The sequence below is a fragment of the Harpegnathos saltator genome, unplaced genomic scaffold (assembly GCF_003227715.2).
Source record: "Harpegnathos saltator strain DR-91 unplaced genomic scaffold, Hsal_v8.6 scaffold180, whole genome shotgun sequence".
In the NCBI taxonomy this organism is placed as follows: domain Eukaryota; kingdom Metazoa; phylum Arthropoda; class Insecta; order Hymenoptera; family Formicidae; genus Harpegnathos; species Harpegnathos saltator.
The window spans coordinates 198,650-212,100 of NW_020229962.1; the positions used below are offsets into that span (position 1 = coordinate 198,650).

General features: G+C 41.9%; 2 protein-coding genes across 8 annotated transcripts; one reads left to right on the forward strand and one right to left on the reverse strand.

The window, feature by feature from the left end:
* Positions 1-263: 263 nt before the first annotated feature.
* TM9SF3 (transmembrane 9 superfamily protein member 3) lies at positions 264-9,708 on the reverse strand. Of its 5 annotated transcripts, XM_011156882.3 has the most exons (11): positions 4,908-5,168; positions 4,300-4,495; positions 4,071-4,193; positions 3,747-3,991; positions 3,403-3,642; positions 3,035-3,319; positions 2,733-2,941; positions 2,505-2,651; positions 2,332-2,415; positions 2,043-2,233; positions 264-1,869 (listed from the first exon to the last, which is right to left on the reverse strand). In XM_011156882.3, exons 1-10 carry the CDS (start codon positions 4,986-4,988, stop codon positions 2,089-2,091), a joined length of 1,755 nt encoding a protein of 584 aa, XP_011155184.1. In that variant the 5' UTR covers positions 4,989-5,168; the 3' UTR covers positions 264-1,869; positions 2,043-2,088. The 5 variants fall into 5 exon arrangements, with proteins under 5 accessions (XP_011155184.1, XP_025153354.1, XP_025153355.1 ...); XM_025297569.1 differs by lacking the exon at positions 4,908-5,168 and adding an exon at positions 9,691-9,708 and having other exon boundaries at positions 264-2,233; XM_025297570.1 differs by lacking the exon at positions 4,908-5,168 and adding an exon at positions 5,665-5,682 and having other exon boundaries at positions 264-2,233.
* Secp43 (tRNA Selenocysteine associated protein) lies at positions 5,310-7,302 on the forward strand. Of its 3 annotated transcripts, none has more exons than XM_011156884.3 (6): positions 5,310-5,424; positions 5,524-5,602; positions 5,697-5,894; positions 6,293-6,615; positions 6,759-6,958; positions 7,045-7,300. In XM_011156884.3, exons 2-6 carry the CDS (start codon positions 5,561-5,563, stop codon positions 7,167-7,169), a joined length of 888 nt encoding a protein of 295 aa, XP_011155186.1. In that variant the 5' UTR covers positions 5,310-5,424; positions 5,524-5,560; the 3' UTR covers positions 7,170-7,300. The 3 variants fall into 3 exon arrangements, with proteins under 3 accessions (XP_011155186.1, XP_011155188.1, XP_011155185.1); XM_011156883.3 differs by having other exon boundaries at positions 5,312-5,420; XM_011156886.3 differs by lacking the exon at positions 5,524-5,602 and having other exon boundaries at positions 7,045-7,302.
* Positions 9,709-13,451: the final 3,743 nt, after the last annotated feature.

The following is a 13,451-nucleotide window of genomic DNA, read 5'->3' on the forward strand; positions in this document are numbered from 1 at the left end:
TGGCACGGAAAACGATTGACCCCGATTGCCGAGTAGTAGTATTTAATGTGTGGCTTTGAATAATCGCATACCGAATAAAATAACACGGAAAGTAGGCGTGGATTTCGGAGTAAGACGTGCAAGATCTCTCCGTCGATTTCAAAGGTACAAAGCAGGAATGATCTCGACGATGAGCCCGATGAAATTACGGAGAAAGAGACGAGACTGCGATTGTGTGTGTGTTGTACGTAGAAATTATATATATATATATTTTTTAGAACCGCTACATCTAACAACAAATCGTTTATTTTCGAAGACTCCCATCGACAATCATCATAGTCATCCGGTAAAACCTCCGAGACATAATACTCTCGTCATTGTGTTTCTCGCGAATATCCAAGTAATCCTTCTTTTAATCGTCAAACGCTGTATTCACTCGTCACTTCTTCACGGCGATTAATACACATACGTACGTGCGCGGATGATTGTCCGCCGGCGCCAAGGAATCACGAGACACGAGGACTCGCATGTCCTCGTAGCGAACGCACGCAGACTCGGCGGGACTTGCTTTCGTTTAACGACGGCGCTTCGTCAAAGTAACACAACGGACATACAAACGGAGGGAGGAGATCCTGACGTGTGGCACCTCGGCTTTTGTCTCTTACTTTGCACTATCACCTAGCACAGCGATAAGTTAAGAGTTTTTCTCACCGAGAAACGACGGAAGCTGCAGGCTTGAAACTCGCGGTACTCGTCATCGTTAACGCTGAAACGCAGTCCGCACATCAACGTAAGAGCCTTATAAAACTACGCCGTTAATAAATTATAATACATTGTCGTTATCGCGTCTAATTTATTCCGAATCATGTATCAGAACTCTCGATATCGCATAAAGTTTTATTTCGTGCCCCTTCGAACTGGAAAAAGAGCTCATCTCTTGCCTCGTATTATGTTTTATATATATATATATATATATATATATATGTGTGTAAACGTAAACGTCGTTGCGTTTAAACGCTCGTACTAAATTTTATTTAGCTAGAAAGCATACAAGAGAGCGTGGAAACTCGTTAATTTTCTCGCACGACAGTTCCTTCAATTTCACGTGGCGTTCCCAAACGCGATACGGCGCGACATGCGCCGGGTATATATTTATTTATATACGCGCGAGAAACCATCGCGATCGTGCAAACTCGAAGGAACTCGTAATATGTATGCCGAACCGTCGACCATTACAGATTTGTCAACTCCGCTGGCGTACACGTGCTTACAAAACGGTTTGTACGTCCTTCCCCCGATGCGGTTTGGAACGAAGTCGATGGTCCAACGGAGAGAACGTTTATTTTTCACTCACTCCCGTGGCTTCGATCCTTTCTCACTGGGCCATTGGACTGCGTGCCGAGCTGCATCGAGAACTAAAGATGCCGAGGCCGCTTTGACAGAAACTTTGAGTACAACCAGTATACCGATAAAAAATATTGCGATGACAAAATACACGCGGCGCGACGATCTGAAATTTGCACGATCACGAAGCGCTCGGACTCGTATGGGACTTCGACTAACACTCTTACAATTATTATTTTATTATTGACAGACGACTGTGTTTGTGTATATGTGTGTGTGTGTGTGTGTGTTTGTGTGTGTGTGTGTGTGTGTTCTCGAGATATTGCGCGCATACTAGTACGACGGGTAAGACCCGTTTACAGCACATTTTTACTTGCCCCGGGACAGAGCGACTCGAAAGGAAAGGAATTAAATGAGCGAACAGCGAAACGAAGACATCGTTCGAACATCTGCGACCGTAATCTGCGCGCCGACGTGAGTTTCGTTGGAAGAGTAATACAGTACATCCGAAGGGCGTATGAAACATTGCGTACGCGATGCCGCATCCTAGAAAAAAAAGAAGATGTGCTCGCGTAAGTTAACGATGAGCTGGGAAATGAGAATCGCGCTCGAGCGTCATGCTCACTGCTTGGGAGTTCTCGAGTTCTCTCCGCGCCACCGGCAGAAGTGCGAGTTATCCTCATCCTGAGCAGTGAGCAGCGCGCTGCATGGGAAATTACATGCGACCCAAGATGCAAATGATGACGGCGACGTGTTCCTCTCTCTTTAATCTATCTTAACTGTGGAATATATCTTCCGCACGAAAGCGTTAGTGCCGATGTAGCCGACCGTTCCGCACATGATGCCCAGTGCCAAACTGAATAACGCCATATAACCGAAGTAAAATGCCGTTTGGAAGAGACCATACATTCTGCGAGAATAAAAAGCAACGATTGTGAGCTGTGCTCGCAGCTATCGCGAGTCTTAAGACTGAGACGCAATTGCGTCGTTCAGTGTACATTTACTCACTTGGTTTTGAAGAAGAAATAGTAAAACGAATAGATATAGACGTAACCGGCCGTTGAAGCCGCCGCGAGAAAGCTCGTCCACTGCCTGTGAAAATACATTTACATGGTGGCTGTATAACCCAAGGCGATGAAGGAGAAGAAAAAAGACGAGAATAAGAGACACTGAGAACTCACCATCGATAGTCTTCGGCGTTCAGCAGGAAATATGTACATACAATAGTGACGCACACCGTCACTATCATGAGAATAACAAACACTAGTAACATAAAGCCGTAGACATAGTAAATCTTGTACGCCCAGAACGAGGTAAAGATGAAGTACCTGGGAGAGCCAAGCAGCCAGATTAATCGTGCGCGCAATTTTCATGTGAGCGATTCAAGCGATCAATTTAGAGCAACCTACATCTCGATGAAGATCGAGCCGAAAGGTAAGATCCCGCCCAGCATAATGATCACCAACGGCTCCATGAACCACTTCTTCTCGGGTATCGGACGTGGCACTGCGTTCACCCTACACGGAGCATCTGGCGTTCCGGCGAGATTTCGGCCTAGAATCGTACCTACCAGTGTCAGCGGTAAGATCACGAATATGCAGATGCACGTGACCGCGACCTGCGGGCAGGAGCAATCGTGTTAATGCGTGACACAACGAAGAGGAAAGGAACGTTGATCGTGAATCCTTGGATGGCGGATGCTCTTACGTACCATGGATCCGAACGGTATCGCCCTGCTGGCATGGTAATACATGGCGATGAAATTGATGAAGAAGGCCGTGCCACATACCAGCAGCGGCAACATGAAGGCGCTGAGGATCATCTGTTTGATCCACACACGTCCGCCCATCCGTGCATACAGCCCACCACCCGCGTACCCGTTGATAGGCGACGTCGCAGCGTACACGAATATCGCTGTCGACAGCATCGATCCGCGTTCCGTGTAGAGTTCTCCCAGAATAGCGAAAATAATTACACTCAGCACAACCACCGTGACCTGCGTATGTGCAAAAGACCCGACGATTTTACTCTCCCGCTTCAACGGTTTGAAACATAGAGAGGAAGATCAGACATACACACCTGGTAGCCCGCGCCTATAAGAGCCGAGAAAAGCATGGCGTGACTCGCGGGTCTAAATACGTCGCCGTGCACCTGCTTCCAGCCATACTCGTCGCCCAAATCTCTCTCCATGTCATCCATTTCTTCGTCTCTACTGTACCTGGCATAATCTTTCCTCAAGGTACGCATCAAAATCATCGATACTAATCCAACCAAGAAAATTACCATCATGAAACTGTTGAAGATGCTGAACCAATGTATCTGAAAGAATAATTTAAGATTTAAATGAGATATTACATGTTTCTCTCTGTTTTATGCGTATTAAAGTTACAATACTGTTAAATACCAGTCATTGGAGTACATACTCTGTGCTGGAAGAAATTAGGATCCAGATATTTGTCAAATCTATCTTCAAATTTGACATTACTTTTCTTCCAATTAACTTCGTAGCTAAAAGGAATATGTGCACCCTGAATCAGTTTCACTTTGTTTTCACTGGTCAAATTGACATCCACTATTTGTTTACCATTGTACCCTATATCAAACTTTTTATGTGTCCAGATATGATAGGAAATAATTCCATCTTTTTCTTCAGGTTCTCCCACAACACCTATGATACAAAAGAATCCTTTTAATATAAAATTTTACCAATCAGATATATGTAATGTGAAATGTCAAAGTTCATTTACCCCATATTGGTAAGTCGTCAATGTACATTTGATACCAATACTGATTCTTTACTGCGTATACAAAAGCCTTTTGGCTTTCTTCATTTAAACTTGTCTGGCAGTATTCTGTTTTGGAGATATCCTCTGAAATATATTAAAAACATATATAATTCTATTTTTTTACATCACTAATAGGTTAAATCGTATCTAAACAACTATTTGTTTATACAATGATTATAAATGTACCCACCTTTGAATTCGATATCTAAACCACTGAACTTCAACTCTATACCTTGGAGAGCTTCTGAAAGAGTCTCATGATAGTGATTGATAACATCCTTGGTGCCCGTACAAAAGGGTAGGGAATAATAGGAGTACGTCTCCTGACGATTGTGATACGGCCCTACTGTGCTCATCCATAGTACAACTTCGTCGCCGTCCTCGTACTGAAAACAAACAACGTATCCTCTAATCACTGATGTCTGCGACACCTTCTGTTCATCACGTCACATGAATTGATATAAATTATTTAATCAAAGAAGGATTAAACGGAGCACGCTCTAAACTGGCCCATTACGACATCAATATGTAATTAGGTGCGGCGATAACGGTGCGGAACTCGATGATACGTGTCACATTACGCCGGCATCATGTACTCGTCATTCCCCGTGCGGATAACGAGGCTCGAGCAGGAGGAAAGCGAAAGTAGAGGAAAGAGAGGCAATGTCGAGGCGAAAAGATGGAACGGCCGCGTACCGTGTTTTAAAGGCGCAACGTTGGCCTTTAAATGTCGTGAGGTTGCGGTAATCTGACATTCGCGGGAAACAACACATGTCGGCAACGCGTAACAATACTCACGATGTGAGTGTGCTCGTCGGTACGGACGAAGGGGAGGAGGCTAAGAGCCAAAAAGTGGAGTAACAGTCGTGCCCGACACATGCTTATTCGTGACGGGAAGGCGCACCGGGCGCCTTACGCGAGCACACAGAAAGATTCCAGCGAAACGCGATGACAGACAATCCCCATAGATTCGTGATACGCCAGCGTTGCGGCTAGCAGAAACACCGGACACCACACACGGGACGGACACGTATCAGGAACGTTAGAGCGATATACACCGCAGCAGCTGATACACGCTGTCCAACGAGAACTTCGTCCGTCGCGTTGTTAGATGGTGCACTCGTCGATAATCGATTTGCCTCGATACATCGAAAAGGAATATCGAGAGCACCGTAGCCAATCCGAATTCTCTTTCCCCTTATTGCCGGCGCATCAGTAGAACTGTTGATGATAAGTGTGGAATTCTTGCGCTTCGTTCAATTGCAGGATTCTTAATAACGTAACCTCTCGTGTGTGTATGTGTGTGTGTACGTACGTACGTAACCTTTTTGTTTACAAATATATATTACATTCGAATTGTATGAATTACTCTTGTGAGACAGTTTGTTGTCAATTTTACATCAATTCATTCTAGAGTAAGAGATATATTAGAGTCGCGCGTACAAAACACAATGTCAGGCCCAATGGTATTGTGTCAACTGTGGATGGGTGGTGTGAGTGAATAGTTTCTAACAGATTAAGTGGATAGATAGATGAAAACGATTAGGTTACTTACAAATGCAATTATTGAAATTCATTTGTTTTTAGTTGGAGCCATACATGACCGAGAGCTTCATAATGAATGCATTTCATAAGATGGGTGAGCAGCCACAAACTGTAAAAGTTATGCGCAACAGATACACTGGTGAACCTGCTGGATACTGTTTTGTACATTTTCCGACTGATGAAATGGCGCTCGATGCTATGCACAAATTAAATGGTAAAGTAATACCTGGATCAAATCCTGTAAGTATCTTGCATTAATCTTTACAAATATATCTTGAATGAAGTAAGTTTGTTGATCATTAACTGGATATCTTGTAGTACATTCGTTGATCAGTGCTAGTACAACAGGAAAACCGCAGCTGACAGAGAATTTACATATGGTAGAGATAAAAAAAAAAAAAAAAAAAAAAAAAAAAAAAAAAAAAAACATTGGTTCTTAAAATGAAGAAACAATAAACATGACCGAGAGCTTCATAATGAATGCATTTCATAAGATGGGTGAGCAGCCACAAACTGTAAAAGTTATGCGCAACAGATACACTGGTGAACCTGCTGGATACTGTTTTGTACATTTTCCGACTGATGAAATGGCGCTCGATGCATGAAGTATTGTTGATCATTAACTGGATATCTTGTAGTCAGTACGATTCCGTTTGAATCATGCTAGTACAACAGGAAAACCCGCAGCTGACAGAGAATTTAGCATATGGGTAGGAGATTTGTCCACTGACGTTGATGATTACTCCTTATATAGAGCATTTGCTGCTAAATACAATTCTATTAGAACAGCTAAAGTCATATTGGACAGTTCTGGATTCAGCAAAGGTTATGGTTTTGTTAGATTTGCAAATGAGGATGAACAGAAAAATAGTTTAAGCACCATGAATGGTTACAGAGGACTTGGGACAAAGTCTCTGAAAATTTGCAATGCTGTACCTCGACCTTGGAACAAGATATCTGGGTATAATACATATTACCTTTATAATATTTGATAAATATTATATGTGTAAATAATTTTGTACATATTATATAAAAAGAAATTCTCATTCTCATTCAATATCACTCTTTATTCAGCATTATTCATGAGCACTGTATATTTTATAGTTCAACACCACCACAATCAACTTCTGATTATCCACCATCAAATATGAATTCAGATGCATATAATTACTACGATACTTCATCATATTGGAATAGTTACAGTGCTTGGCAACAAGGTTACTACGAAAGCGAACCAACATCAGATGCTTATAATAGCTATGTATCTGATCAAAAACCTGAGGAAGATGAATTAGAATTAATTGGTATATTGTTATTTCCTTATAGTACAATCTTTAATTACTTGCTTATTTAGATATTTGACTACTTTCTATATTTTTTTCTTTGGCAGAACATTCAATCCCTATTGACATTGACAAAGCAAATAGGGAGATAATTGAACAGGATTATAATTTGTGGGATGCTTTGGAAAGTTCAAAATGGATTCCATGTGATACTATAGAATTGTGCTATTAATAATAATCATTGACAATTTGTGGTATCTACACTGTGGAGATTATAGAACATGTGTCATCTTTGTGCATTTTGGAGTCCTAGTATTAAATGATTATATATAAAGATAACATCGTATGTTTTCATGCATAATGTAATTTTTATTTGTAAAAATAAATACGCTTCTATTTATCTTAATTTTAATGTTTTATTTACGATTTATCGCTGTTGCGGTTGAAAATAATTATAATTTATGCATTTAATATAGAATTTTGCATGCATAAATGTTAGAATAATGTCATCATTCGAAGACAGTGCTATTAGAAAATATATAAGTCATGCATATTTTATTATATTTTGAATATTTTGACATTGCATACAATGTTTGATAGTAATTATCATTAAGTCTATTTACAGTCATATTTTCATGCTTAATAGAATATTGTTTTTATATAATTTTAAAGTTATAAAAAAATAAAAGTCAGTATAATTTTCGTTTGATAAAACAAGTTATGCCAGCATTTTGTTAATAGTCGTTTTCGTCATTAATTTCCATTACAACAATTAATGATTTCTTACTCACTGAAAATAAACTTTTTCTTCGATAAAGAATGTTACTCATATATATGCAACAATATGCAAATATTACAATATATTACAAAGGATTGTACAAATTCGCATACAACTAATAGAAAATATAACTTACATATATAGTTAAGAAGGTAACAAAGTCCTTATTTATATCGCAATCAAATTATTTTAACTTACTCTTCATGCATATGTTTCATACTTTAACTGTGTAGCATGTAGCTACTCATATAGTTATATACAGGGTGTCCCATTTAACCTGACAAATCGTAATATCTGGAAAACTACATGTCGGATAAAAAAAAGTGGGTAATGAAATTTGTTCGTCTCGAAAGGGGACATCCAATGATATCAAACTCGACCACCCACCCCACTCCCGGGCGGTGGGGGTGGGGGGCAACTTTGAAATCTTAAATGGGAACCCCCATTTTTTATTGCAGATTCGGATTCTACGCCACAAAATACGTAAGTTTCGTCCGAAACTTTTTTTTTATTCGTGATAGATGGCGCTGTAATCGCAAAAAATTAGATTTTCTGCAATTCTCCAGAAATGATCATTGGACTGAAAAATAAAAAAATACCTGTACAATATTTTTAAAAATATTTTTAAAAAACATAACAGTTATTCCCCTCCATCTCCTCGGGGTAGGGTGGGTGGTAACGTTCAAATCTCAAATGAGAACCCACATTTTTCATTGCAGAATTAGATTTTATGTGAAGTTTTTATGGAAACAATTTTTTTCATTCGTGATAGATAGCGTTGAATTTTTCCGAGAAACTACTTTTAGCGTTACCCAAGAACAACGACGAGGACGTAGTACTCACCTAAAACAAGCACCCCGATGGTGAAAGGCGAGGGGACTCACCTACAAATCGAAGGTTAAAGTTTTCTAACTTGTACCGTTCATATCTCCGCTTCTACTGGGAATTGAGAGTCGAAATTTATGCTGAGATTAGGGTTGATACAAGACTATATTCTTACAAAAAAAAACAGGCCTGTATCTCTAGCCGTTTAGGAGATATCGATGGTTAAAGTTTTCCAACTTGTACCGTGGATATCCCCGCTTCTACTGGAAATTGAGAGTCGAAATTTATGGTGAGAATAGAGTTTGTGCAGGACTATACATTGACAAACAAACAGGCCTGTATTTCAAGCCGTTTAGGAGATATCGAAGGGTAAAGTTTTTCAACTTGTACCGTCAATATCTCCGCTTCTGCTGGGAATTGAGAGTCGAAATTTATGGTGAGATTAGGTTTAATACAGGACTACATTTTGGCAAAAAAAAAACAAGCCTGTATCTCGAGCCGTTTAGGAGATATCGAAGGTTAAAGTTTCCCAACTTGTACCGTTAATATATCCGCTTTTACTGAGAATTGGGAGTCGAGATTTAGGGCGAGAACAGGGTTGATACAGGATTATATTGTTGGAAAAGAACGTGCCTGTATCTTGCGTCGTTTAGGAGATATCGTAGGTTAAATTTACTATCGATCAAGTTCGCTTATAACTAGCATTTATCTCTAGAGCGCTTCTCGGGAACATTCCATTCGAAGGGTTAGTCGGGGATAGAAAGTTTCTTGCGACCGGAGACCGCTGTTGTTTAAGGTTAAATTGCAGCAACAGTATTGTTATCGAGCAACCCTGAGACGGGCTGCTAGCATCCATCTGTGACGCCTGCCGCGCCTTTGCGATTACCGGTACATTCAGTTTTCTCGATTGCTCGCGCGATTTCAAGTAGCCATAATATATGGCGAGAATACATGGCAATATATAGCAATAATATATGGTAATAATATACAGCAACAATATATGGCAACAATATGTGGCAACAATATGTGGCAATAACAAATGGCAATAATTCATGGAATGTATTTTTCGTTACAAGAGTCAATGCAAATTTGCAGCATGCACAATGTAATAATAAAAGGGCTTTCTGCGAGCATTGAGTCAGACACTCACCGATGATGATATTGATGATGTCCTGTTGCATCCAACCAGATCCACCAATGTTCGGCCATGTCCGCTGCCGCTCTCCATGTCGCGCAACATGCATCTTGCAGCACGTCCCACGTTGATTGCTACACTTTCATCACACTTCCGCGATGCGGTCGATACGCGGTATTAGAACGGCGATATTTGCGTCAATTAACGAACGTTTTACTCGCCATCGGTGGAAACTTTTTGCACGCTGCGAAACGGACTCTATAAACTCGATCGACGAGGAGCAAGAACCGTGTGAAAATTTATTGACTCGTTCAACGGATTTTTACGGCGCTTTTCGCGATTGCGTCTGAAAAGTCGCAAAAACGTGGGAGTATCGATATCTACGAGTGAAATATTCGCGACGCGAGGAAAGATTAGACAATCAGAAACCGATCGCCCCTAGGGAGCGCAAGGAAAGAGGAGCGGGGGAAAGTTTTCACGCATGATAGCTCCGTTATGACGAAGCTTACGTTCGCGATACTTTGGCGAAATGAGAATTTAAGCCTTCTTTGTTAGCAGCGCAGGTAAAAACGCGTATTTTGATAACCGCAGTCGTGATATTCAAAGGCACGCGAGCGAGGATACCTCAAGCTCGGCGTGCGCTGGCGCAATATCTGCGCGCATTATACGCTACTCGAGACAATAGAGATCGTGATGAATGGACAATATTACCAAATAATTCTACAGCCTGTTTTGCAAATAAAAGAAAAGGAGCCAACGGTATCGGCATTTATGCGTATGAATATATTTTACACGGACAATTGAATATTGTCAAATAATTAAATCGTTAAATAATTCTGCGGCCCGCTTGAAAAATAAAAATAAAGCAACTGATGACGGTATCGCTTTTGTACATAAGAATATCTCTTATTCAGATGACTGAACATCAAAAGAGCATCATTCAGTATTTTAAATCTCGTATGTAATACAGGCTATCGGTCAAGTAATTCCCTGATTGTTTCGAGCAATGTATTTTATTCAACGTCACAAATACACATAAGCAAGAATCTATTTGCAATTCGCATTGACTCGAACGATATTTTTTAGTCCCACATCCGTCATGCAGAATTTTGTTTCTCTTTTCATTTTGACTCACCGAAACGACTTGCAGTCAGAGCCGGCCACGTTCCGCTTCAACTCTGTAACAAAAAGTTCACATTTGCTCATCAGATTTGACCAACGAGTGCGGGCGAGTAAAAGAGTAGTTTACCCTCTGCGATCGTAATTCAAGTCGAGCCGGAAATTATATCCCAGCTCTAGATCGCCAAGGGTCAAACAGAGGACTATAGGAAACTTGTAAACTTACCTTCAAGCCGACTCTGCTTCGCCCGAACCGGATCCTCCGGTGCGGCATCCGCGTCCACCGGATTGCTGTTGCTTTCCGCAACAACTGAAACAGAAAAATAATTTTCCCTGTTGATAACCTGTGGTAGAGAGAGAATATCTTTGATCGGGACCAATCGAAAATACGGATATATTTTGATACGGAATTTTTATCTTTATATTTTTGTTCCAACATTGAAAATTTAAATGGGACTTGAAGCTTTCAAGAGAGCTGATGAGGAACAAGTTACAAAGGCAAAGATCGTAAAAAGTTGAACAGATGTGTAGGAAACTTGTAAACTTTACCTTCCGGCCGACCCTGCTTTGCCCGAACCGGATCCTCCGGTGCGGCATCCGCGTCTGCCGGACTTGCTTCCTGCAACGTCTGGAACAAAAATTTAGCGTTCTTGGTTGGTAAGCTGCGGTAAAGAAAGAATGTTTGGTCGGGATGAGTGGAGAATATTCACTACGATTTTTTTTCTTCATTGACATTGAATGTCTAGATAGGAGCTCTTGAAGGAACTGACGAAAAAAAATGACAACAAGAAGCGGAGACAACAGTTATGTACTCTCGAAAATACTCTTTTATGAATGGACATTTAAATTTAGATCCTGTAACGAGAGTAAACAGACTTGAAAGAAGTGCTGACCGAAAACAAAAAAGGTCGCAGTCTAAGAGGCGGTATGACGTTGAATATTCTACACAAGACCGGTATACTCACACATTTGAGAATTATTCAGAATGTTTGATTGAGAACATGATGAATTAGAGATCCGCGTTCATGGACCGTTATCCGTCTCTGTCTGGATCAATATCTCTTGTATACAACAACGTAATAAATAATTAGACAGACAGAGATTGACGAGAGTAATTGCAGATTCATAAAGTCATGATTACTAGTCGGATGATGACGGATTGTGAATGCCGAGCGCGAAATTCCGACTTCTTATTCCCGGAAAATTCGTCAAACGTCCGCTCTCGTTATCGGAGACCTCCCGCACAATAAATGATTCCACATACCTGGAAACGTGACATATTGCTGCCGGCGTCCTGCTTTCCGGCTGCTGGAGTCCTTCGGATTTCACTCGCTCACGCTTCTAATGTCGGTACTCGCGATTCGACCGTGTGGTTAATCAACGCGATGCCGATTGAGTACCTCGAGGACCGACGAGATACATTTCTTTCAATTACACGAGACGGAAGTGACGAGCGCATCGCGCACGGCTGCTGTTGATGGAATGAGATCGAATACACGAGGTGCGCGAGTATTGTAATACGAAGGGCAAAAAGTATCGTCGCTCGCGAGCCGATCAACACAATCGGCGCGATGTAAATATTGCGGGCCTCGGCGGCGGTTGAAGTAAGAGAGACTTGCCCTTGAGCGTCTCTTCTTTTCTTAAAACGACGAAGGGAATGCTAGGAGGCCTTTCAACTGTATGCGACATTGATGCACTTTATTTATTGATTACTGAAAATAAAGAAAATTACTCTGTCGAAACATCGGACATTTGTTAGCTTTATGTTAATTAAAGAGGAATGTGTACGATCTAAAAATGTGTTAGCAACTAATTGAACAGAGTGTCAAAGTTGTTGTGACGCCGTTTTCGGAGAATAATTAAAGATCATGGTAGCGTTAAAGAAAGGAATTTCATCCCATGCGAATTTTGTCTCGTTCTTATTAAATATTAGTCCTGTATAAAATGTCGTATTTAAAAGTATTGTTTCGCATTCACGAGATTTTGTCGTGAATCTGCTTTGCGGAAATCTCAGATTGGATCGCGGGCCAATACTTTTCAATGCGACGGGGAATAGAATTTGAAAATCTTGTATGCCTTTTTTTGGTCACGCAGGGGAAATCCTCATGGATACCCTTGCCCCTTGGGGAGGGCGGGGGTTATGTCGGACTTCTACTGACTAAAACCCCTGCGGAATGCCTACCGCTCGGACCGTGGTGGGGAGAGTCAGGGGAACTACGTCTGCATTCCCTCCCCGATACCCTGGCCCCAGAGCTCTCATGGAGCCCCACGCCTAAGTACCGCGCCCCTCCCAGACTGGGAGTCAAGGGCGCGGTGCCCCGGCCGGTTGTCCGGGTTGGCCTTTCGGTGCTAATTAGGAGAGAGAGGACACCCGCCCTCTCTCCTCGTCCCCGCTTTCCCCCTTCCTTACTGGGTGAGTAGGGGGGCAAGGGTGCGAGCCCCGGCCCCAATCGGTCCTCGCTCCTCTTCTCCCTGCCATCACCGACGCCCGGGGTGGACGAGAGGGCTTACCCCCTCTCCCATCCACCCCCATCGGTACGTCGAAGGCGTGCTCGAGGCGACCTCCAACTAGCCGGTGGCCTCTCCTCCTCGGCCGGCACCACCTCGGGCCCGCTTCCCACCCCTGGGGAGCGCCGCCCCCTCCGTCGCTCCCTGCG

Coding starts and splice junctions, on each gene's coding strand:
- TM9SF3 (XM_011156882.3), bottom strand. CDS start 4,988: ATGTGTCGGGCACGACTGTTACTCCACTTTTTGGCTCTTAGCCTCCTC. Junction 2,942..3,034: donor CGATACCGTTCGGATCCATG/GTACGTAAGAGC, acceptor TCCTGCCCGCAG/GTCGCGGTCACGTGCATCTG. Junction 2,416..2,504: donor AACGCCGAAGACTATCGATG/GTGAGTTCTCAG, acceptor GTATTTTCACAG/GCAGTGGACGAGCTTTCTCG.
- Secp43 (XM_011156883.3), top strand. Junction 5,895..6,292: donor TAATACCTGGATCAAATCCT/GTAAGTATCTTG, acceptor GATATCTTGTAG/TCAGTACGATTCCGTTTGAA. Junction 6,616..6,758: donor CCTTGGAACAAGATATCTGG/GTATAATACATA, acceptor TATATTTTATAG/TTCAACACCACCACAATCAA.